Source organism: Orycteropus afer, unplaced genomic scaffold (genome assembly GCF_000298275.1).
Source record: "Orycteropus afer afer isolate SDZICR_OR568_19922 unplaced genomic scaffold, OryAfe1.0 scaffold00098, whole genome shotgun sequence".
Lineage (NCBI taxonomy): Eukaryota > Metazoa > Chordata > Mammalia > Tubulidentata > Orycteropodidae > Orycteropus > Orycteropus afer.
In genome coordinates this window covers 2,989,705-3,014,490 of record NW_006921685.1, presented here as the reverse complement: position 1 = coordinate 3,014,490, position 24,786 = coordinate 2,989,705, and the positions used below count along the sequence as shown (strand labels likewise).

General features: G+C 37.2%; 1 protein-coding gene across 1 annotated transcript in view; it reads left to right on the top strand.

The window, feature by feature from the left end:
- Window positions 1-24,786, top strand: part of LOC103198626 (transmembrane protease serine 11C-like) — a 94,152-nt gene that overhangs the window by 65,460 nt on the left and 3,906 nt on the right. Inside the window, exons 6-9 of the mRNA XM_042781214.1 lie at window positions 13,649-13,687; window positions 17,988-18,159; window positions 19,733-19,996; window positions 20,994-21,132. Coding sequence (XP_042637148.1) covers window positions 13,649-13,687; window positions 17,988-18,159; window positions 19,733-19,996; window positions 20,994-21,132 — 614 coding nt within the window. The remainder of the gene's footprint in view (window positions 1-13,648; window positions 13,688-17,987; window positions 18,160-19,732; window positions 19,997-20,993; window positions 21,133-24,786) is intronic.

Below are 24,786 nucleotides of genomic sequence, written 5' to 3'. Positions count from 1 at the left end.
TCTTGCCTACACAGAAGCCACAGGGCAGCAGTGAGAGCTGCAGGCCCAGAGAAGTTCCTTGCTAGAATGAGATGAGAACAACTGGCCACCCAGAGGCCCCCACAGGGCTGGGACAGTACGTCCCCACACCCACACTGTTCTGTCATCCAGCTTCACGTGGTGCCAGCACAGCAGAACCCAGGAGGGCTTAGAAAAAGGCCCTGCTTACTTCAGGACCAGCCTGTGCTCCAGCTGTGGCAGCTCTCCGCCCAGCGCTCTTCCTGTGTGATGTACCTGGGCACGAATCAGCTACAAAGAACTCCACCATTATCAGGCCTGGCCTCAGCTGCCCCAAAGCAAACATAGTTTTAATTGTTTATTTTCCCATTACCAGGGTACTACAAATAAGGAGTGCTGGTGTGTAGTGGTTAAGGCATTTGGCTACTAATCAAGATGTCGGTGGTTTCAAATCCACAAGCTGCTCCGCAGGAGAAAGATAAGGCAGTAGCTTCCATACAGATTTACAGCCTTGGAAACAGGGGGTCGCTGTGAGTCCAAATCAACTCTGTTGCCGTGAGTTTAGTTTTTTGTTTGAGGATAGTACGAAACTGATCCATGACTTTTTCCCATGGCTTATACCCTTATTATACCAATATGATCAAAAGTAACACTTTCAAACTACTAAATGTGGATGAAATTCACTTCTGGAAATATCACAGGAGGTGAGAGGTCTGTGCATGGGAGTGCTATGACAGAATTTTTTTACATAATTTCATCATTTCCACATGTTATATACATGTGCATGTATTTATGTAGGTGCATTATTTGGAGAAAAAAATATGGTATACAACTGCAAAGATGGCAATATGTTGTCTTTCTCCTGGAAACTCTTGAAGGAAAATTCCAAATGATTTCTTGTAAAAGCAAAAGAAAAAAATAGCTCATAACTTAAAGAGAGCAATTAAATAAAACATTTCATAAGTTTGAATGTTCATAACTTACAGAGAATTAGGATATGACTTTATTCTTAAAAATAATGATAATTTTCTACATTATTTATACAAATATATTGTATGAAAATGTCTCTATGTACTGGAACACTCAAACTAGTGAATTCAAACCAAACCAAACTCACTGCCATCAAGTTGACTCCAACTCACAGTGACCACCAATAGGTTTCCAAGGCTGCAAATCTGTACAGAAACAGACTTTCTTCTGCATGCATCTGGTAGGTTTGAACCACTAATATTTTGGTTAGCAGTCAAATGCCTTAACCACTACACCATCAGAGCTCCTTAGTGAATTTAGTAGCTATTAAAAATATTTTAAACACTTACTCTACATCAGAATTAGCCAAAGTAAAGGTTCAGGTTACCTATAATAACACAGAACTTCAGATATGAGGATAATGGACTTGATTCACTATCAGGAGTTCTCCAAGAAGAAAAATGAAGCTGTGGCCTAGCACTCATTTGTAAGCAGTTGCTCAAAACAGAGGCATGGATTCTGTTAGCAGATCACCTTTTCATCCTGAGGCAATCCATGACTCCATCTGTACCATGTTTTAAGTAACTGGACTAATTAATCATTCCTTTATAAATCCTAGAAGCTGTTTTTGAAAAGTTATGTGTGCAATCAAAAGCAAATTATTGCACATAGTGTGCTTTCTAAACCAAAGACCAATTGTCAACTCTCTAATCTATTTCATCTCTGAAATATAGTGGAAAATACCCTAAGTAGTGTAAAACCTTCACTATCCATCACTCCTTGGAAAAAGTCTTTTTAAATAGAAAATGCCAAAAGGGATGTCAGAAGAGACTCTGAAACTTGCTTTTGAAAGTAGAGTAGATCAAGTGAATGGAATAATTGATGAAGTAAAAGATCTGAACAGAAGATTTCACAGGGAGGTTCAAGAAGACAAAATAAAATATCATAATGAAATGTGCAAGGACCTGAAGTTAGAAACCAAAAGGAAAGAATACACTGGGTATTTCTCAAGTCAAAAAAAACTGAAGAAAAACTTCAAGCCTCAAGTTGCAATACTGAAGGATTTTATTGGCAAAATATTGAATGATGCAGGAAGCATCAAAAGAAGATGCTTTTGGTACAGAGTTACTATACCAAAAAGAACTAATCAATGCTCAACCATTTCAGGAGGTAGTATATGATCAGGAACCAACGGTACTGAAGAAAGAAGTCCATCCTGCACTGAAGACAATGGTGAAAAACAAGGCTATAGGAATAGATGGAATACCAATTGAGATGTGTGGTAGTTAATGTTATGTGTCAACTTGGCTGGCCGTGGTTTTGAGTGGCTTGGCAGCTTGATGTAGTTATTCCTCCTAATGAGATTGTAATCTCCTCCACGGTAGAATCTTCTTCTAAGCAGCTAAGCAGTTGCCTTCGGGGTGTGGCCCGCTTCCAGTATACATGGAGAAGCTTTGAGAAAGGTCTGGAGCTTTTTGGCACATTTGGATCCTGCATTTGGTCTAGTCTTCATGTCCAGTTCCTGGACTTGAACTCGTGGCCTGCCATGTTGCCTGCCTATCTTGGGACTGTGTCATTTTACCTGTTGATCTTGGGTCCATCAGCCTCAGCAGCCAGCAGCCTCTATCTTGCTCCAGTGTGCCTGCAACAAGAGTCAGAGCTGAAGCCCAAGGTCAAGGGGCCTTCACCCAGCCCCTAGAGCCGGGACTCTGAATTCAGACCTCTAGCCTCCTAAATTGTAAGAGAATAAATTTATTTGTTAAAGTCGTCCACTTGTAGTATTTCTGTTATAGCAGCACTAGAGAACTAAGACAAGATGTTTCAACAAATTGATGCAATCCTAGAAGCACTTACTCATCTATGCCAAGGAATCTGGAAGACAGCTACCTGGCCCAAACAACTGGAAGAGATCCATATTTGTGCCCATTAAAAAGAAAGATTATCCAACAGAATTCAGAAATTACTGAATAATATCATTAATATTATGCATAAGTAAAATTTTGTTGAAGAAAATTAAAAAATGGATGCAACAGTACATTGATAGGGAACTCCTAGCAATTCAAGCCAGATTCAGAATAGGACGTGGAACAGGGATATCATTGCTGATGTCACAAAGTAAAGAATACCAGAAAGATGTTTGCCTGTGTTTTACTGACTATGCAAAGGAATTTGTGTGGATAATAACAAATTATGGATAACATTGAAAAGAATGGGAATTCCAGAACACTTAACTGTGTCATGTGGAACTTGTACAAAGATCGAGGCAGTTGTTCAAACTGAGCAAGGGGATACTGAGAGGTTTGGGATCAAGAAGGATGTGCATATGGGTTATATCCTTTCACCATACTTATTCAATCTGTATGCTAAGTATATAATCAGAGAAGCTGGACTATATGAAGAAGAAGGCAGCATCAGGATTGGAGGAAGACTCATTAACAACTTGAGATATGCAGATGACACAACCTTGCTTGCTGAAAGTGAAGGTGACTTGAAGCACTTACTGATGAAGATCAAGTACTACAGCTTTCAGTATGGACTACATCTCAAAATAAAGAAAATAAAAGTCTTCACAACTGGACCAATAAGCAGCATCATGATAAAAGGAAACAGATTGACGTTATCAAGGATTTCATTTTACTTGGATCCACAATCAACACCCATGAAAGTAGCAGTCAAGAAATCAAATGTATTGCATTAGGCAAATCTGCAGCAAAAGACCTCTTTAGAGTGTTAAAAAGCAAAGGTGTCACCTTGAGGACTAAGGTGAGCCTTGTCCAAGCTGTGGTACTTTCAATTGCCACATATGCATTCGAAAGCTGGACAATGAGTAAGGAGGATGGAAGAATAACTGATGCATTGAAATCAGTTTAAGATGCTGGCAAAGAATGATGAATACACAATGGGCTGCCAGAGAACTAACAAATCTATCCTGAGAGACGTACAGCCAGAATATTCCTTAGACTGAGGATGGTGAGACTTGGTCTCACATACTTTGGGTATCTTATGTAGAGGGACCAGTCCCTGGAGAAGGACATCATGCTTGCTAAAGTAGGTCAGCAAAAATGGGGAAGGCCCTCAATGAAATGGATTGATACAGTGGCTGCAAGAATGGGCTCAAACATAGCAACAATTGTGAGGATGGTATAGGGCCAGGCAATGTTTTGTTCCATTGTACACAGTGTCACTGAATTGGAACCAACTCAATGGCACCTAACAACAACAAAATAGGAAAAGTTTGTGAATAATCTATATTTTTTTAAATAAAGTATAGATGTCTTTTAAAAATATTATCTGTACAAAAATCTTTCTAGATTTAGCACTTACTACTCTGACATTAAGAAACTCTGGTGGCATAGTGCTTAAGGCACTTGACTGCTAACCACACGGTTGGCAGTTCAAACACACCAGCCACTCTGTAGAAGGAAGACTGGAAAATCAAAGATTTCCAGATTTTAATTAATTAAGATTAACTGCCTCAAAAACCCAAAGAGGGTCACTATGAGTCGGAATCGACTCCATGGCAGAATTTGGTGGTTTATTTATTTTTTTTTTTTACTCTGACATTAACATGGATTTTCATTAATATATAGAGGATATTGTGGAGCCTCAAGGCATTTTGGGGAATGTAGGATTAATCTGCAGGAGTCCTGTTGGTGCAGTGGTTAAGCACTCAGCTGCTAACTGAAAAGTCAGTGGTCTGAAACCACTTTGTGGGAAAAGATGTAGCAGTCTGCTTCCATAAAGATTTACAGCCTTGGAAATTCTATGGGACAGTTCTACTGTACTATAGTGTCACTATGCATTGGAATAAACTTGATGGCAGTGAGTTTTTTGGTTTTAGGGTTATCAGCATCTTCACCTAACAAAAGCAAGGTTTGGGTGTTTGAGTTCTCATATTTATTCTTTACATTTTTTTTTCCTCTTCATCCTTCAATGTCAAGCCAAATTCTTGTTGTTCTGTTTTCTCTGTGTCCTTTCCTACTGTCTTCCTTTTATTTTCTTTCAATTCATTTAAAACATTTTACAGTAGTTTATACATAAAATAATAAAAGTAAATAACCTTTGAATAAAGGTTTGTTGGGCCTTCTTAATTATGTATATTACCAGGCAATGGTTGTTTTAAATTAAAAACTACTATGTATATTTAAATTGCCTAGGGAAGATGAAACTAAGGAATGGTCTGAGAAAAGGGAATTAGGAAGGAAATTTTTTGGAGGAGCGAAAGCAATGATCATGAACTGAAAGATGTCTGCAAAGTATTCAGAACTATAACATCCAAATGAAGACCTTCAGAAGGTCTCTGGATACCTGGGAAAACCACACTAGAAAATTTCCATATTGAAAATTCTCATCCTGAATATTAACTTCTTGCTGATTGTGTGTCCTAAATAGGGCCCCTTAGAAACACAGGTATGGCACATGAAAAGCATAAGGCATATATGTCATTTACACTATGCATTATTCACTACATAAACATGACTGTCTATATTTATTCCTCTGTACATGTCTTGCCCTCTGTTCATCACACAACTTTTTTTGTTATGCTTCTAAAGCTTAAAATCAATAATGGCTTAAGTCATAGGATAAGCATAAACACACTGCTGTGGTGTCAGATCCGACTCATAGCAACCCCTCCTTGGGTTTCCAAGGCAGTATCACTGTGGAAGTAGATTGCCCAACCTTCCTTCCAAGGAGTGGTTGGTGGGGATATACAATATCAAAATAAAAAATAGATATCTCTGATTTTCATATTTCTTCAAATCTGCATAAAGCATAAAATAATTGGAGCATAGTTCTACCTTGATGGCTACCACCTGAAGATACAACTACAGCTCAATAAAATATTTTTAAAATTTTTATTTTTAAAAATGGAAAACATATTGAAAGTAGATACTTTTAATATGAAGGACCTACTTTCAAAATAAAATATAAAATATTCAGAAAACTTGTCTATTTGGGAAGACTTATTTCCAACAAAATATGGATGGTCAAGGTCTTAAACTACTTAAAATATGTTAATATTAAACCAACATCACTTTAAAAAATGACAAATGATAAGTAATATCTAATGTCTAATCACAGATATTAAGGAGCTTTGATGGCATAGTAAGGAGCTCTGGTGGCACAATGCCCAAGGCATTTGACTGCTAACCAGAAGGTTGGCACTTCAAACCCACCAGAAAGGAAGATGGGGCAATCTACTTCTGTAAGATTTAGCACCTCAGAAACTCACTGGGGGTCACTATGAGTTGGAACTAACTTGATGGCAGTGAGTTTGGTTTTTTGGTTTTAATCACAGAAATAACTTTCAATCTAATTAGAAATATAAAGAAAATCACTTATTAAAGTACACGCAGCCAGTTGACTAACAAAAATCAGCAGTGAAGGAATGATTTAGATTTTGTTCATCCACAATCTAGGTCTGTGCTCTGCTCCTTTGCTTTTCAAAGCAATCCAGCTATAGTAAAGCCCTGTAGTAGCACTTTTTGATGAAAATATTATGAATGAACTTCCATGCTGGAAGGTGATGGTTTCTGGGTCATAAAACAATTTTGTTATAGTTGTTGTTGTTGTTGTCATTTGCTGTCGAGTCGGCCCCGACTCATAGCGACCCCTCCTTGGGTTGCCAAGGCAGTATCACTACAGAAGTAGATTGCCCAACCTTCCTTCCGAGGAGTGGCTGGTGGGTTTGAACCGCTGGCCTTCTGGTTAGCAGTCAAGTACCTTAGGCACTATGCTATAGTTACCTACCTCAATAAGTCCATGTGTATTTATAGTTTTTAAGTTTTCAAAAATTTACCATTTGAATATTTTTAAATATCCCATAAAATGTATTCCACAAAATAACTCCTCTATATTTTTAATGTTAGAAGCATAGCAAATTAATTATCTGAGAAGGAGGATTCATCAACTAATTTAGCATTTGGACACACATAAAGTAGTATATTCACCTAAGCAGAGTTAAAGCCTGTCTATATAAAATATACATTAAAAATTAACCTACAGTACTGTAGAATTAGGAGCTCTGGTGGCATAGTGCCTAAGGCATTTGACTGCTAACCAGAAGGCTGGCAGTTCAAACACACCAGCCACTTCTCAGAAGGAAGACTGGGCAATCTACTTCTACAGAGACACTGCCTCAAAAACCCAAGAAGGGGTTGCTATGAGTTGGATCTGACTGTAGAATTCTTCCTTCTACTTCAGAATCACATAGTTTAGTTTTCATTATAATCATCTGTTTCAGATTTCTTCTCTTAAGGGTAAAATATTCATCAGATATTCACTCTCTGAGGAATCCTTTTCATTGGTACATCCAATGCTGCATCTCTAACTTCGTAAACCAAAAAAGACACCAAATATGAAATAATGGTCACAAGACACTATAGATTCAAAATACTACTTGGAGGGCATCTAAGCATCTTTTCTAATCTGCACATTTGCTGAATTGTTTTAATCAGCTTTGTCTTATTATGTTCTGATGCAATCTGAATCTTGGCAGGGAGAGTACCATTGTTTCTGTCACTTCCTTTATATGGTACACTGTAAACAGAGTATCCTAAGTTACATTGCTAACTGTCTTGATTCAAAAGTAAATATCTAGGAGTTCTGACCTTAGAGTATGAGTTAAGGAACCTAAAAGGAAGGAAATACAAACAGGTGCAGCAACAATTCAGTCCAAAGAGAAAATAACTTTAATAACTTCCCCATTCATTGCTGCTTCACTGTCTTCTACCTCACCCAAGTACAAGTTATTCTATTATGTTCTGGGATAATACAAACACCTACTGCCATCGAGTTGATTGCAATTCATAGTGACCCCATAGGACAGGGTGGAACTACCCCATAAGATTTCTAAGTCTGTAAATCTTTTAAGAAAGCAGACTGCCACATTTTTCTCCTATGGAGCAGCTGGTGGGTTCTAACTGCTGACCTTTCACTTGGCAGCCAAGTATCTTAACCACTGTACAACCAGGGCTATTTAGGGATAACACAACTATTAAAATTAAATTGTAACTCAAGAATTTTTTTCCATTTACCAAATTATGTAAAAATAAAGAAACTTCAAAGAAAGAAGATACTTCTGTGAACATAGTAGGGAAGGAGGTCTGGTGGTACAGTGCCTAATAAGACATTTGACTGCTAACCAGAAGGTATGTAGTTCTAACCCATGAGCTGCTTCATGGAAAGAAGATGAGGCAATCTACTTCTGCAAAGATTTATTGTCTTGGAAGCCCAATGGAGGTCGCTATGAATTAGAATAGACTCGATGGCACTGGGTTTGTTTTTTTGGTTAAAGTGTAAAATTAACTTTTCCAATGCAATTCCAATCCAGATTCCATCAACATTCTTTAAAGATATGGAAAAAACAATCACTAATTTTATATGGAAAGGAAAGAGACCTCAGATAGCCAAACACTACTGAAGAAGAAGAATAAAGTAGGAGGTCTCACACTTCCTGATCTCAAAGCCTACTACACAGCCACAGTTATCAAAACAGCCTGGTATTGGTACAACAGACACATAGATCAGTGGAACAGAATTGAGTGCCCAGAAATTGATCCATTGATCTGATCTTTGGCAAAGGGCCAAAATCCATTCAATGGAGAAGAGATCGTCTCCTTCATAAACGGTGTTGGCAAAACTGGATATCCATTTACAGAAAACTGAAACAAGATCCATACCTCACATCATACACAAAAACTAACTCCAGATGGATCAAAGCCTTAAAAGTGAAACCGAAAACTATAAAGTTCATCAAAGAAAAGATAGGGGCAAACTTAGGACCCTAATTTTTGGTATAAATAAGCTATCAAGCATAACCCAAGATACACAAACAGCAGAAGATAAAGCACATGATTGGGACCTTCTGAAAATGCAATTTTTATGTGCATCAAAAGACTTCTCCAAAAAGAGTAAAAAGAGAACCTACAGAATGGAAAAAAAATATTCAGCAATGACATATCTGACAAAATTTATAGAATTTATAGAAAACTCCACCACCTCAACATCAAAAAGATAAACAATCCAATTAAAAAATGGGCAGAAGATATGAACAGACACTTCACTGAAGATATTCAGGCAGGCAACAAACACATGAAGAAATGTTTACAATCATTAATCATTAGAGAGATGCAAATCAAAACAACCATGAGATACTATCTTGTCCCAACACTAATAGCAAAGTTCAAGAAGACAGAAAATAACAAATGCTGGCAAGGATATGGAGAGATTGGGACTGTCATACACTGCTGGTGGGACTGTAAAATGATACAACCACTGTGGAAATCGGTATAGTGATTCCTTAACAAGTTGGAAATAGAAATAGCATCTGCTCCAGCAATACCATTACTAGGTATATATCCTAAAGAAGTGAGAGGCAGGACGTGAAGAAATATGTGCACACCCATGTTCATTGCAGTACTATTCACAATAGCAAAGAGATGGAAACAACCTAAGTGCCCATAAACCAAGGAATGGATAAACAAACTGTGTACATGCATACAGTGGAATACTATGCAACCCTAAAGAATAACATAGAATCTGCAAAACACTGCATAACATTGATGAACTTGGAGGACATTATGCTGAGTGAAATAAGTCAATAAGAGGACAAATACTGTATTAGTCCATTATTATAAAAAGTCAAGGAAAGGTTTATATATAGAAGAAAAATTTCTTTGTTGGTAAACAGGGATGGGAGGGGAGGGAAGGGCAAATTCTTAGACAGGTTGAAAAATATATACATAGAAACCAAAGATTATTAGTGGTTACCAGGTGTGATAGTTGGAGCTGTGTGTCAACTTGGCTGGACCCCAGTTCTGTGTGGTTGTTCCCATGATGGGATCAGATGACTGTGTTCTGAGTGGCCAGTCTGCCCAAGGGGAGTTTCCCTAGGGGTGTGGCCTGCTTCCAAGATATCCAAGGACATCCGGGGAAGAGCCGCATTCCTTGAGGGGTTGGAACCCTGGTGTGCGAACTACAGACTTCCGTGAGTGAACGGCCCACCACTTGGCCTGGAGATCTCGGATTCGTCTTTTGTTGGAGTCAACAACCAGTGTACTGCATGCCAGCTTGAATCTCTCGGCTCCCCTGTGCTTGCGGAAGCCAAGGCGGCCGCAAGCCCCACCTCCTCCAGAGACTTGGACTTTTCGACTTGGACTTGTCGGCTTCTATACGCTTGTGAGCCATTTTCCTAAGATAAATTTCTCTCTCTCTCTCTCTCTCTCTATATATATATATATATATATACACTTTTCTGGTTTTTGTGTTTCTCTAGAGAACCCAATCTAACACACCAGGGGTAAGACAGAAGGGGTAAAGGGGAAGCTTTTGTTTGTGGGCCAATGAGTTTATGAGAATGGTGATGGAATATTTTGGAAAAGGACAATAATAATAATAACCTTTCTAGTCCAGGTAAAAGAGCTCAATTATTTTTTAAAATGTTAATATGTTTTTATATATTTTACTAAGCACATAAAACTCAAAACTGAACTCTACAGTTATGGTGTAAAACAAAAATTAACGTCTGGAAGGCAGCTGTAAAGTATTGGATAGAAGTATGCCCACTTTCTGTTTTAAATAGGCATGGCTCATATCAACTCATTACCTATCTGACTCCTGAATCGCTCCTGCCTTTTTTGTTCAGACAGATTGATTTACTTTCTGATAAAGGATTATTTTGTCTCCCTAACTGGTTGGGCAATCTACTTCCATAGTGATACCGCCTCAGAAACCCAAGGAACGGGCACTGTGAGTCGGATACGACTGGACAGCACATAACAACAACAACAACAACCGGTTTTGCAACCTAATTTAAGAATGCTAACTATAAAGTGGAAAAGGAGCTCTGGTGGCACAGTAGTTAGGTGCTTGGCACCAGTCGCTCATCAGGAGAAAGATGCAGCAGTCTGAGTCGATAAAGATTACAGCCTTGGAAACCCTACTGGGTAGTTTTCTGCTCTGTCCTATAGGGTCACTATAAGTCAAAATGACTTGATGGCAATGGTTAATGTTTTAATATTTTTTAACTATAATTGACATATAGAAATTGATACTCCCTCTTGAATTTACAGAAAATGAACCTACAATGCCACTTATAGAATTTAATTTATAAAGCAGCTATTAATTCCTTTTTGAAGAGGAACTGTTAGGTGAAAAAAGGTCATTGAGTTTACAGTTCTCTGCATATCAAATTTGTTGGATAATTGTGACACATCTCCTCAAATATTTCCAACAAGAATTGAATAGGATTTTGATTCTGCAAGGAGGTGGGGCCCATAGCAAAACTGTCTGTTGTAAATAATCTTATCCTGTAATAGTCTCTTGAAGGATCTGTCTATGCAGGAATATGTAGGCAATGTTAAAATATTCCTTGTTACTAAAGTAAATTCTTTTTGATCAAAAATGAATGGGAAATAGGATGGCATGGTTAATTGAATGTTAAAATATTCCTTGTTACTAAAGTAAATTCTTTTTGATCAAAAATGAATGGGAAATAGGATGGCATGGTTAATTGAACATTTCAAATAATTAAAATTTACCACACTAAAGTGTTAATTTTAAAAGGATTAAAATATAGTAAAATTCACTCAACACACAAAAAATGCACTATATATAATAGTATCTGTATCCTTTCACCATACGTATTCAGTCTGTATGCTGAGAAAATAATCTGTAAAGCTGGACGATATAAAGAACAATGCAGTATCAGGATTGGAGGAAGACTCGTTAACTACGTATAATACAATAGATGATATAACCTTGCTTACTGAAAGTGAATGACTTGAAGCACTTACTGATGAAGATCAAAGACAACAGCTTTCAATATGGATTACACATCAACATAAAGAAAACAAAAATCTTCACAACTGGACCAATAAGTAGCATCATAACTGGAGAAAATGTTAAAGTAGTCATGGATTCATTTTACTTAGATTCACAACCTATGCCATAGAAGTAGTAGTCAAGAAATTAAATGACCTATTACATTGGGCAAATCTGCCACAAAAGACCTCTTTAAAGTGCTGAAAAAGCAAAGATGTCACTTTGAAGACTAAGGTGTGCCTAACCCAAGCCATGGTGTTTTCAATGCATGCAAAACCCGGACAGTGAATAAAGAAGCCCAAAGAAAAACTGATGCATTTGAATTACGGTGTGGGTGAAAAATACCAGAACAAACAAATCTGTCCTCGAAGAAGTACAGCTAGAATGTTCCGTAGAAACAAGAATGAGAAGACTTCGTCTCATGTAGTTTGAACATGTTATTAGAAGGGACAAATTCCTAGAGAAGGGCATCATGCTTGGTAGAGGGTCAGCAAAAAGGAAGACCCTCAAGAAGACAGATTGACACAGTTGCTGCAACAATGGCCTCAAACATAGCAATGATTCTGAGGATGACACAGGACTGGGCAGTGTTTTTTTCTGTTATATATGGGTTCACTGTGGATTGGAACGGACTCAGTGGCACCTAACAACAACAACAACAACAACATCTGTACTGTCCTATTTATTACTATTTTTCACTATGTTGTTGTTGTTACATGCTGTCGAGTTGGACCCAACTCATAGTGACTCCTCCTTGGGTTTCCAAGGCAGTATCACTACGGAAGTAGATTGCCCCATCTTCCTTCCAAGGAGTGGCTGGTGGGTTATTATGGGTTTCCATATTGAAACCCATAGTAACCCATATGGGTTACTTTGGTAATATGTGTTCCAAATGCTAAATATGGTATGTAGTTATTTGAGTGTCTTAACTGGGTTCTCCCAACAGCAGAGCCTGAGGCAAAGGCTTGCCTACAGGTAGGTGGCTTGAGAGAAAGTGAGGGACAGGAAGAGTAAAATGGGGAAAGGGAGTTGGTCACTAGCAGGGGCAATTGTTGAACCATCTCTTGTTGGTAGGCTCCATCTCCTGGGACCTAAAAATTGTGTCAGAAATGTCTTCCCATGCGACTAAATGTGGAAGCTTTTGTCTATGAACTACCAATTAGTCAGTGACCCTACCATCATTAATTCCAGCATTTATAGGCTGTGCATCTGGAAGTGTCCAGGAGATTTCTTCTGTCAGAAAGTGAGAAGTCTTAGATGCTTACTTAAGAAGAGTGTCTGTCAAGTTATCCCTTGGCAAAGCTGATTCAAATCTGCATAGAACTAGTCACCACAGCTGTGGTTAGGGTAAGAGATTAGCTAAGAGGATTTGAAGTGATGCACCATAAAAAGTATCAAATACATTCAATTTGATGATGACTTGGACTCAGGACATGATGGAAGATCACTATTTTCCATATATTGCAATATTGTCCAGAACCCATACCTAGTTTTCAAATAATTTATAAAAGGGGCTGAAGATTATTCTTAGGAACCAAAGAATGAATAGGTTTTATTACTCTCTATAGGCACTCTGGTGGCATAGTGCCTAAGGCATTTGACTGCTAACCAAAAGGCTGGTGGTTCAAACCCACCAGCCACTCCTGGGAAAGAAGGTTGGGCGATATACTTCCATAGAGATATCGCCTAGGAAACCCAAGGAGGGGTCGCTGTAAGTCAGATCCCACTCAACAGCAGTGAGTTCATGCTTAAATAGAAATGCATCAAGATTGAATAGCATGATTAATACTAATTAATATTAAAGTAAAATGTGCTCCAAATGCTAAATATTTATATTTTCTTTCCCCTTGAATTTTAGACATTGAAATGGCAGCAGCAGAAAATCTTCTCAATACCTGTAAGTACATCAAAAAGAAATTATTTTCTAGTAAAACTTTAAAATCAACATGGTGCCCTGCCCATGAAGTGTAATGGGAATTCTGCTTTTAGAAAGTTGTAGGAAAGCAACTGAAGTTGCTCCTAACTTGACTGATGTCATGGACTTAAAATGAACACATTATTGTTTGCTATCACGGTCAGGGAAGAGCTAGGGAAAAATAATGATGATTAAGAAAATTTAATCTTTATTACTAGTTACTAGGGAGAGGAGAGCAGGAGTGGGGGGGTGATAGAAAAATTGCACTAAGGATAGGATTGCACAGCCAATTTAATTGTTATCAGTAAGTTTTATGACTGTAAAAAGTTGAACTGGCAAAAGTTCTATGATAGATATATATACAACAATGGTAGGGAGAAAAAAGCGGCTGCTGAGGTTAATTATACACAACCAAACATCGCACGGAATTTGATTCCTTGGCTTGGAGGTTTAGGGTCATGGTTTCACAGAGCATCCCAGTTAACTGGCCTAATAACATGTTTAGTGCTTCTGGAATGTGTGGCTAATTGCCTCCATGAACAACTGCCTTCTTTGCCATGAGATGAGAAGAAATGGATGGTACCCGGCTACCATTACTGAACGTTTTGATCATAGATTACATAGAAGAATACTGATCAAAAAGAGAAAAGTGCAGAACAGCATGTCACATTAGCATTGACTCTAGACTTTCTGGAGCAGTGGAGGCTGGATGGACCCCTGAAACTACTGCCCTGAGATAATCTTTAAACCTTAAACCAAATATATCCCTTGCAGTCTTCTTAAAACTAAAGAATAGGTCAGTAAAAAATGTCTGCCTTGAGCATGCTCTTTAAGAACCATCTATATGAGATCAAATTGACATTAATAACTCAAAAGATTAGATAAGAACCAGAGGGGGCAATGAGTATATGTTAATGAGTGAAGGAAAAAATTCAGAAAAGGAAGTTCAGAATGGCTGTACAACTCATAAAATATAATTAATGTAATTAATAAAATTAATGTCACTAAATTGTACATGTAGAAACTACTGAATTCGTGTATATTTTGCTGTGTATATTCTCAACAAAATATATATATATATAATTTAAGGAAAAAAATATAAAGTTCTTAGAATCTAAAATAAATAATATTTTGAGTCCCAGATCTGCCACTTACTAACTGAATGAATTTACACAAGTTATTTAACTTCTCAAACCCTCAATTCCAAGTTTTTTTTTTTGAAGATGAAATAAGGTAATACAAATAATATACTTACAAGAATATATGGCTATAGGCTTATAATAAATGCTCAATAAATGTGAGCTATTTGTATATTTTGTTTTGCCTATGAAACCTCCATGCCTAGAAACTCACTGTGAAATTCTGAACCTAAAACTCAAATGTAATATGTTGAGAAGTAAGCTGCCCTATAACCAAGCAGATTCCTTGGTGACCAAGGTAATCTGCTTCCATTCTCCAACTACCTGTCCAGGGAAAAGTGATCATCAGGGTTACTGGAACAAGAATGAGGTACGAGCAGTCTGCCAGGAAAAGTACTGCTCGTACCTGGGAACTGAGACTAAATGGGTCAGCTGTTTAAAACAGTCACCCTCAACAGCTCTTACTCTCCTTCAGCCATAAGCATAGCTATCTCTGAAGAACCTTGGAAAAACTCAAACACAAAGTTGTATTAGATTTTTTTTACTCTTTGATATGTTTTGATTGGATAGTCCTCAAAAAACTTTATAAACCAAAACCAAACTAAAGTCACTGCCATGGAGTCGGATCCCACTCATAGCAACCCTTTCCCTTGGGTTTCCAAGGCGGTATCACTACAGAAGTAGATTGCCCAACCTTCCTTCCAAGGAGTGGCTGGTGGGATTGAACTGCCAGGCTTCTAGTTAGCAGTCAAATGCCTTAGGCACTACGCCACTAAAACATGTTAAAAGTGAATTATTCCAATTAATAACTTTAGTAGCAATACAATCAAAATCCACAACTGAGAATTTGCCAGATTGGTAGAAGAGAAGTAGTCAAGACAAGGAAAAAGCCATGGTAAGAATGAGATCAGCCAATCTGTCTCTCCCTCACCTGGAACACTATTGTGAATTTAATTTGGCTTATTTGGGATTTTGATCATACTTTAAATAAAAAGGGGAGGGGAAAGCAAGTGAAATCTTCTAGGGTTGATAAACATAGTCTTGGTATTTGACATAAAGTGTATTAAAGTATGATAATAGGCAACAGAGTAAAATTTGAAAGGGTAGAGAGGCTGTAAAAGCTTGGTCAATTCTCTTGTTTTTCAAACTCTCAACCAGCAGCTCTTCAATGTTGTTCCTTATAGCCTTGAAATTGACCATATATCCTCTTTTGACTTAACAAAGGCTAAAAGTGCCACATAAGTGGTAATTACAAGGTATACAGAGGTGGTGGCTAAAAACAGACACAACAATCATGACTAATGAAAACTCTGAATGGAAGTTGATTCATGGATATGAATTAGAATGGAATTCTGAGTAAGAGCTGAAACAGGGAAGTGGAGTCTCCTGGGTGAGGTTTTCCTAATCCACAAAGAAGCATCTTTGTTTTTATACTCCTCTGAAGGAAGCTGAATAAAAGCCAACTTCCTTTAAGAGTTGCTCAAACAGAAAAGGGAGGATAGGGAAGAACAATTGTCCTCTGGGTTCTGTATTATTTGTTTTGTCCTCCTAGAGTCCATGATAAGGGAGTGGAAAGAAAGAAGAAAAGAAAAGGGAGTTACATTTTGTGAGTCAATGTGAGAGCTCTCTCCCTCAGAAATAACAACCACCAAGGCTCTACTTCAGCAAGTAATTTTTATGAATAGGATGCCTTAAAAATCTGAGGTCTGGGCTGCATCAAGAAAATAACCTAGAATCAAAAGCAATACACAAACTTAAGGACTTCAGGGGAACAGTGAAGGTCTATACAAAAGTCTACATGAGTCTCAGTTTTGGGTCCAATGTCTTTCCACTGTTAGGAAAGAATATCTCAAATATATCTATTCCCATATAATCAATAATATCTCTGTGAAGCAACTAACCATTTAACCTTCCGATTATTTAAATGTTCTTATTCTTAGTACATAGATCTTTCTCTGATCCAAGAGCTCTTATTCTTAACACCATTGACATTTGGAGGCAGATAATTGCTTTTTAGGGTGGGGGATCTATCCTATGCATTGTAGGATGTTTACAGCAACCCTGGCCTCTATCCACTAGATACCAGTAGCATCCCCCTAGATGGAATAACCAAAAAATATTTCCAGACCTTGAAAAATGTTCCCTGAGGGCTAAAAATCACCTCCCTTGAGAGCTACTGCTTTAATCTATGTTCAGTGCATTCATCATTGCAAGTTTTCCTCTCTAAATGCCTAAGAATATACCCATGATAGGAAAGGGCTTTGCAGTCAAGCACCATTTTTATTTCCAGACATCTCATGGATTACACTATAGAGATTTTATTTCTACAGGTTATTTGTTGAGCTCCTTCTATATGAAAGATTCTCTATGGTAGGTTTTGAAGCTACATTTTAAAAATATATATGGTTTCTGTTCTCTAAAAATACTTATTAATGAGGATGACTATCCCTAGTAAAATATACCACAAACTGTTAAGGGAAAAGCTCAGTGTTTTAGCTGGATTAGAGATGACACAGTCAAGAGAATCAGACAGAGAGATAGGTAGAATAATTATGAAGTAACCATTAGTGAAGATTTACTTCTAAATGTTAAGAGAACAGCAATTTCTCTTCTCTGGATTTACATAGACATTAAGCACAGTCCTGATTCAAAGAAGTCTGTAACTTTGGAAAATGGCTGACTATTTTTATGTTTCATTCCTTTTACCCAGATACTATTTATTTTGGTTTGAGTCTGAATACATTTCTGTCTAGTAGGTCTCCCTATCAATATTTCATTCACATGCACTTTCGTTCACATTTTCTTAGGAATGTTTCCCTAGAAATCATCACTCTATAACTACTCCTTTAACTTAGAATTTAGCATTGATTCAGCAACTTGTTATACATTTGTTTCCTTCTAAATTCAAATATTTCAATTCCATCTACCTCTTGCATGTGGTCATAGAGAGGTCATACAGACATAGAATGGACACGTGAGTGAGAGGGAGGGAAAGAGGAGGAGGTCATGTGAGCAGTGAGGCATTCCTAACTTCTCCGACACTATGGGCTCTCCCTCAGTTAATAAGGATGTGAATTAATAGAAGCTTCTTTACTATTGAAATACACACATAAGCAATATTAATGAACCTCTATTGTGAACAGGTTGTGGGCAACGCACAATAACTCACTCTGGCAACAAAATAGCAGGGGGCACTGCTGCTGAGGAAGGGGAATGGCCCTGGCAAGCTAGCCTTCAACAAGACCAGGTCCACCGATGCGGAGCTACTTTGATTAGTAACAGCTGGCTGGTCACTGCTGCTCACTGTTTCATAAGGTAAGCTCTGGCCCACATGAAGTCTTCAGAGTCACTAAAATACTCCACCAAACATAACTAAAAATTCCTAAGCAGCATAAGAAAAACTAGACAACCAAGATCCCCTTGAAAATTACGTGCATCAAAAGACCTCTCCAAAAGAGAACCTAAAGACAGGGAAATTTTTGGGGCAATGACATTTCTGACAGGGAAATAATCTCTAAAATTTAGAGGAAATTTCAATACCTCTATAACAAAAAGACAAACAATCCCTAAAAGTGTGATACGTGTTTCAACTACGCCTCCAGCTGTTCAACACTGTGAGCTGTAGCCTCAAAATTACTCAATGAGTTAACAGTAAAATAACAAACGTAGTCAGACTAGATCAATGTTTTTCAACCTCTGTTGAGACATTTTCAACCAGATAATTATTTTGTGTGTGTTTGGGAGGCTATCCAGTACCGTAGTAACCCCTTAGTTGTGACAAAAAATGTCTCCAGACATTGCCAAATGTCCCGGAGGAGTGGGGGCAAAATCACCTTCAGTTGAGAAACATTAGTCTAGAGTTAATTACTTCCATTTTATAAAGAAATTAGAAATCTCAAATTGAACGGAACTGTCCTATTTCTTTCTCATTGTTATTTCATTTGGTTTAATTTCTTTAGTCTTCAAGTGTTTGAAATCATCCTGCATCCTCCGATACATGTTCTAGCCCTATTTGAAATGATGATCTCTCTAAAGCATCTATTCTTGCACAAAATATTTACTTCTTTTTTCCACCTAAGATTTTCCACTCTTTTGTTTCATGGCTCTTTTTATTCACTTCTGTTCATTTTGTATAGCATGTTAATGTTTTATTTTTAAAAAACAATAAGAATCCCTCTAAAACTTGTTCAGTTCTCTCTTCAAAACATACTTGCTTATTGTGTCACTTTAGCAGAGGATTTGAAAATGTTCCTACAGCACTACTTTTCAGCACTTACATATAACTTCTTGACTAATCTATAATAATTAAAGTCAGTAGTATCTCCCTACTTAGAATTTTTTGATGGTTATAAAAAGGATTTAGACTATTTCCTTAATTTACATAAGTTCACTTTGTCCCATATTCTTGCCCACTTTTTATTTAATCTTTTTGTTTTATGTATGTAATATTTCTCTTCCTAAGCTCTGGTAGCATAGTGCCTAAGGCACTTGACTGCTAACCAGAAGGCTGGCAGTTCAAACCCACCAACCACTCCTCTGAAGGAAGGTTGGGCAATCTACTTCCCTAGTGATACTGCCTTGGCAACCCAAGGAGGGGTCGCTATGAGTTGGAGCTGACTTGACGGCACATAACAACAACAACAACAAATTATTCAAAGCTGTTTCTGGACAAAACAAGGAATAAAATGTAGCTTCCATGGTTATTCTTTAAAACATTCAAAGTTTGTTCTTGTTATCATTTCTATATTTTCACTTATAAATAGTTTTACTTTGGTATGCTTAGAAGCACAATGGGAAATCAAAACCTTTTTGTTTAAAAAATTTTAAGAGTTGAATTTCTATTTCTCCAATACACAGGACTACTAATAAATAAATCTATTTTCTTTAGCGTCAATGATCCGAAAGAATGGAATGTTAGTTTTGGGCTTCTTCTAAATCATCCAAAAACACAGCGAGGTGTCAAGGATATTATAATTCATGAAAACTACCACTATCCTGAACATGATAATGACATTGCTGTTGTGCATCTGTCTTCACCAGTATTATATGCAAGCAACATTCGAAGAGCATGCCTTCCAGAAGCTACTTATATATTCCCACCCAATTCAGATGCAGTAGTCACTGGATGGGGAACATTAAAATCTGATGGTGAGTTCCTAATCTTCCTCCATGACTTGACTTGAATTTTAGGAGTTAAAAAAAAAAAAAAAACTCAAAATCACTACCAATCTCAGAAATGTTCCTGTGGATAATTTTAAAGATGAAAATGTGCAACAGATTGAAAAATATACTTACTCAACAACATTCATAAAGAAGGTACATATTTCATAAAGTTAATTACAGTAATTTCTCTTAAAAATGCTATTTTACAGAAGTGTTATTTGAATAAGTAATTTGTTTTCTTCTATTTAATTTACTCATTCAATAATCATTCAACAAAGATTTATTTTGATTGTTATTTTTGTGCCAGGCATTGTTTTTGGTGTCTTGGATACAATAGTGAAGAAAACAGGCAGATAGTTGTAGCCTCATAAAACATACTGGCTATAGAAAAACATACACGCGATAGAGGCTACAAAGGATTGAGCATACAGGGTAGAGCAGATGGGAATGAGGACTGTAATTTTTAATGGATTGGAATGGGTAGTCAGTCCTCAGTGATGAGATAATACTTGAACAAAGATCATTTAAATGTGTATCCAAATGACCCCAATAACGTAAAGATTTATTGAATACTTATGCTTACATATGCCTTTTGAAAACAGAAAAGTAAACCTAAAATTAGTTCAAAGATTCAGAGTTGCAGTAACAACATCAGCAGAAAATCTTGAAAGCAATCATAAAATGTAAGCTTCCAAAACTTGAATTTGTCATTTTACTTTTAAAGGCATAAACGTAACAAACATAACATTCCAAAACAATTCAAAAGGAAAAAAATCTCATCACCTATAGATATGCACACTAAGTACTTTCAAGTATAGTCATTTTTAACAATTATTTGCATCTGTATTGCTAAGGAAGGAGACATAACAAAGCTGGGTTAAAAATGTATGCTCTACATTGATAAAAAGATAAATACTAATAACCTAGACTGAAAGATTAATATTGACTTTAGCAAAAAAAATATTTAATTTTATTCCTTCAGGAAGAAGTCCTAATATACTCCAAAAAGGATTAGTGAAGATTATAGATAATAAGACCTGCAACAATAAACAGGTTTATAGTGGTGACATCAAACCTGGAATGTTGTGTGCCGGGTTACTGGATGGAAAAGTGGATGCCTGCCAGGTAAACCTGCCTGTTCCATTTTTGAGAAGATATTTTCTCTATGGTTTTAAATGTCCAATTAGTTCAATTTCCTCAAGACTGACAATTTTTAAAGGCATAAATATGCTTTACAGCTGAAGTAATTAAAATTATACTGATATCTAATAGGTCTTATTAAAATACTGAAGTGCTAAATCATTATTTTTATGAGAAGCTGGAATGGGAGTGGAGAAGAGATCCAATTTATAATAAGCAATAAAGAGATGAAATGGAATATTTATGACCTTAGTTTTAAGAGACTTCTTTCACTAAGAAACAGTTAACTGAGTCCAACACCAAACCCAAATGATCTTGTAACTTTCTTAATCTGGTTCCAAGATCCTAAATATGTTATATATTTAACAACCTTTTTATAGCATACTTATGTGCCAGGTTCTGTTATAAGCTCTTAATAAATATTAATTCATTCAATTGTAATGACAATAACGTAAAACATATTTGTATTATTACTAATCGTAATTCTCAGATAAGGAGACTGAAATAAAAGGATCAAATTATTTGTCTAAGCTCACATTAAAAGCTATTAAGAGACAGAACTGGGATATTAATCCAGGAAATTAGCTCTGGAGCCCATACTTTGAAAGTGTCTTTCCTTATGATTCATGGGCTTCTAATAATATCCCTGATGTGGTTTATAAGCAATTGTCCAAGAGCTAACAAAAGTACTACTATAGTTTTCTGGGTAGATAGAATCAGTGATAACTACAGGACAAAAAAAAAAACCTCACTGTCAAGTCGATTTGATTCATAGCGACCCCTCCTTGGGTTTCCGAGGCAGTGTCACTATGGAAGTAGATTGCCCAATCTTCCTTCGGAGGAGTGGCTGGTGGGTTTGAACCAACACCCTACTGGTTAGCAATCAAATGCCTTAGGCACTATGCCACCAGAGCTCCCAATAACTCCAGGAGGACCTTTATTTTATTCACTTATTTTTTCATGTAATAATTACTTATTGATTACTAGCTATGTGCCAGATACTATGCAAAGTACAGGTAAGTTAAAATTGAAGAGAGCATTATTTCTTCATTCCAGAAACTAATAGGCACTCCGGTGGCATAGTGCCTAAGGCACTTGACTGCTAACCAGAAAGCTGGCAATTCAAACCCACCAGCCACTCCTTGGCAGAAACACTGGGCAATCTACTTCCATAGTGATACTGCCTTGGAAACCCAAGGAGGGGTCACTAAGAGTCGGATCCAAATTGATGGCAGTGAGTTTGTTGGGTTTTTTTTTTTTTTGGCAGACACTAGTAGACATGCAAACAGGTATCTGCAATACATAGTTATCTCTAATTACAGATTCCAATCTTTCCAATTTTACCACTAAACCCATTCTTCAATATCACAGACAGCTTCTGTTCTTATCAAATTTCTCTTAGTCCATCACCCTCACCCCCATGTCTCTCTTTCAAACTTACACAACCTAGAATCCACATTTTAATATTTCCACCATTCTACCAAAGCACCTTCAATGACTTCACCACTTTTTACTTCCTTCACATCTATCCTAATCACCTCAACCACAAAGCAGTCTGACTTTCCACTTTATTTGTTCTTAGATACAAGCTGCTGAGTACAGCTGAAGGAAATCCTGTAGTCTTGTAAACTGATGTCCTATGATAACAGCTGGGTACTTAACATATTGCACATTTCTTTAATGCAGCTTTTATGGATCTATGTCAAACTTTCATTACATTCTTTAAAACCATCTAACCTACCATATCCTTATCTTCCTTAGCATATGAAATTTCTTCCTACTTACCAGAAAAAAAATGAAAGCAATCATATGAGAACTCTTTTAATTTCCTTTAGGACGGAAGATGGGGAAATCTACTTCCATAGTGTTACTGCCTCGGAAACCCAAGGAGGGGTCGCTATGAGTCGGGTCTGACTCGACAGCACATAACAACAACAACATCATACATTTATGTCTGTACTCATCCTCCCTTTCTAGGTTCATTATGAACAAGTTTCTTCTACTATTCAAAGCTAACCTCTTTCTTGTGTTATTCATCCAATCTCCTTCCATCTTTGCAGGTATTTGAACTTTCAATTTATTTGAAACTTTCTTCTTGATTTCTGAACTGTTTCACTCTAATGGACCTTTCCACACATTCTGTTAACACAATCAAGTTTCTTGAAATATCAGCAGTTCAAATCTACCAGCCACTCTGTGGGAGAAAGATGTAGCAGTCTGCTTCTGTAAATATTTACAGCCTTAGAAACCCTATGGGGCAGTTCTACTCTGTCCTATAAAGTAACTCTGAGTTGGAATTCAGTGAGTTCGGTTTTGGTTGGGAGATCAATTCTAGTGCATTGGTGGAGAGAGAAACCATTTGAAAGAAAGTTGAGAATGAGATGAGAAAATGGAAACTACAGTACACCCACTGCTGTTGAATCTATTTTTGACTCACAGATTACTGGTATAAGGCATGTGGCTATTTTATAATTATGTCAATAGAGAAAGTCTTAAGATCCAAGAAAGTTTTCATTAGTCAAGTAAGCAAGACCAAAACATATTATCATGTATCTGTTTAGAGGGGAAAGGCAGTGGAGGAAAGGTGATATTACTTTAGGAAAAAAAACAAACAAAAGAGAGACAATTATTGATAGTGTTAAGTTCTTGATCCAGAGAATAGATGGCAGGCTTAGCTTTGGAAAGGTATAAATATATCCATTTGCCTGAGAAGAAGAGTAGATAGAAATGTGAGTTGATATAGGTAAGCTAGGAAATCAAAAATGAGGACAAGAAATGGAGGGGCTGAAAGCAATATACTATATACTAAAGGAGCTCTGGTAGCATAGTGCCTAAGGCACTTGACTGCTAACCAGAAGGCTGACGGTTCAAACCCACCAACCACTCCTTGGAAGGAAGGTTGGGCAATCTACTTCCGTAGTGATATCACTTCCAAAACCCAAGGATGGTTCGCTATGAGTTGGGTCCGACTCCATGACACATAACAACAACAACATACACTAGATTCAGACTGAAGAAATCACTTTTAAAAATGTGAAATGACAAAACCTTGGAATGGCTGTCCTGAAAAAATGAGAAAGGAAGCTGGCCAGAGACATGTATATTATTGAGAGGTGCTGGTTTGAGTGTGTAAATTTATACATTTTTCTTTCACAGTATATGATTTTACCCAAGCTATGGTGGGTAGAAAGTCTGAAGAAGATAAAGGGCTGATGATGTTATCAAAAGATTAGTGGTATGAGTGAATTTTGAAATAGAGCCTGCATAAAGACAGATGAAAAGTAGGAAGTGAGCTAATTATACTGGGAGAAAAGGGTAGAGTTAAAGAATTTACATTCCTAATAAGGATGCCTAGCAGATGTAGGGGAGTCAGCCGCAGGGACCCAGGTAAGGGTAGTACGAGAGGTTTCCAACAGGGAGGCAAGCTTGTCTGTCGGTTTGTCCTACCATGGTGACACGTTGATGTGAGTTTTGAGGCTGAGCCACTGGTGTTTCTAACCCAGCGGGATGCATATGGTGCACAAGTATCATCCCAGCTTACAGACTGAGACAGACTAGGAAGAAGGAAGAGTCCGTCCACTTCTCAAATAATTGGCCAGGGAAAACCTTATGAATATCAAAGAAACACTGTTTGATACA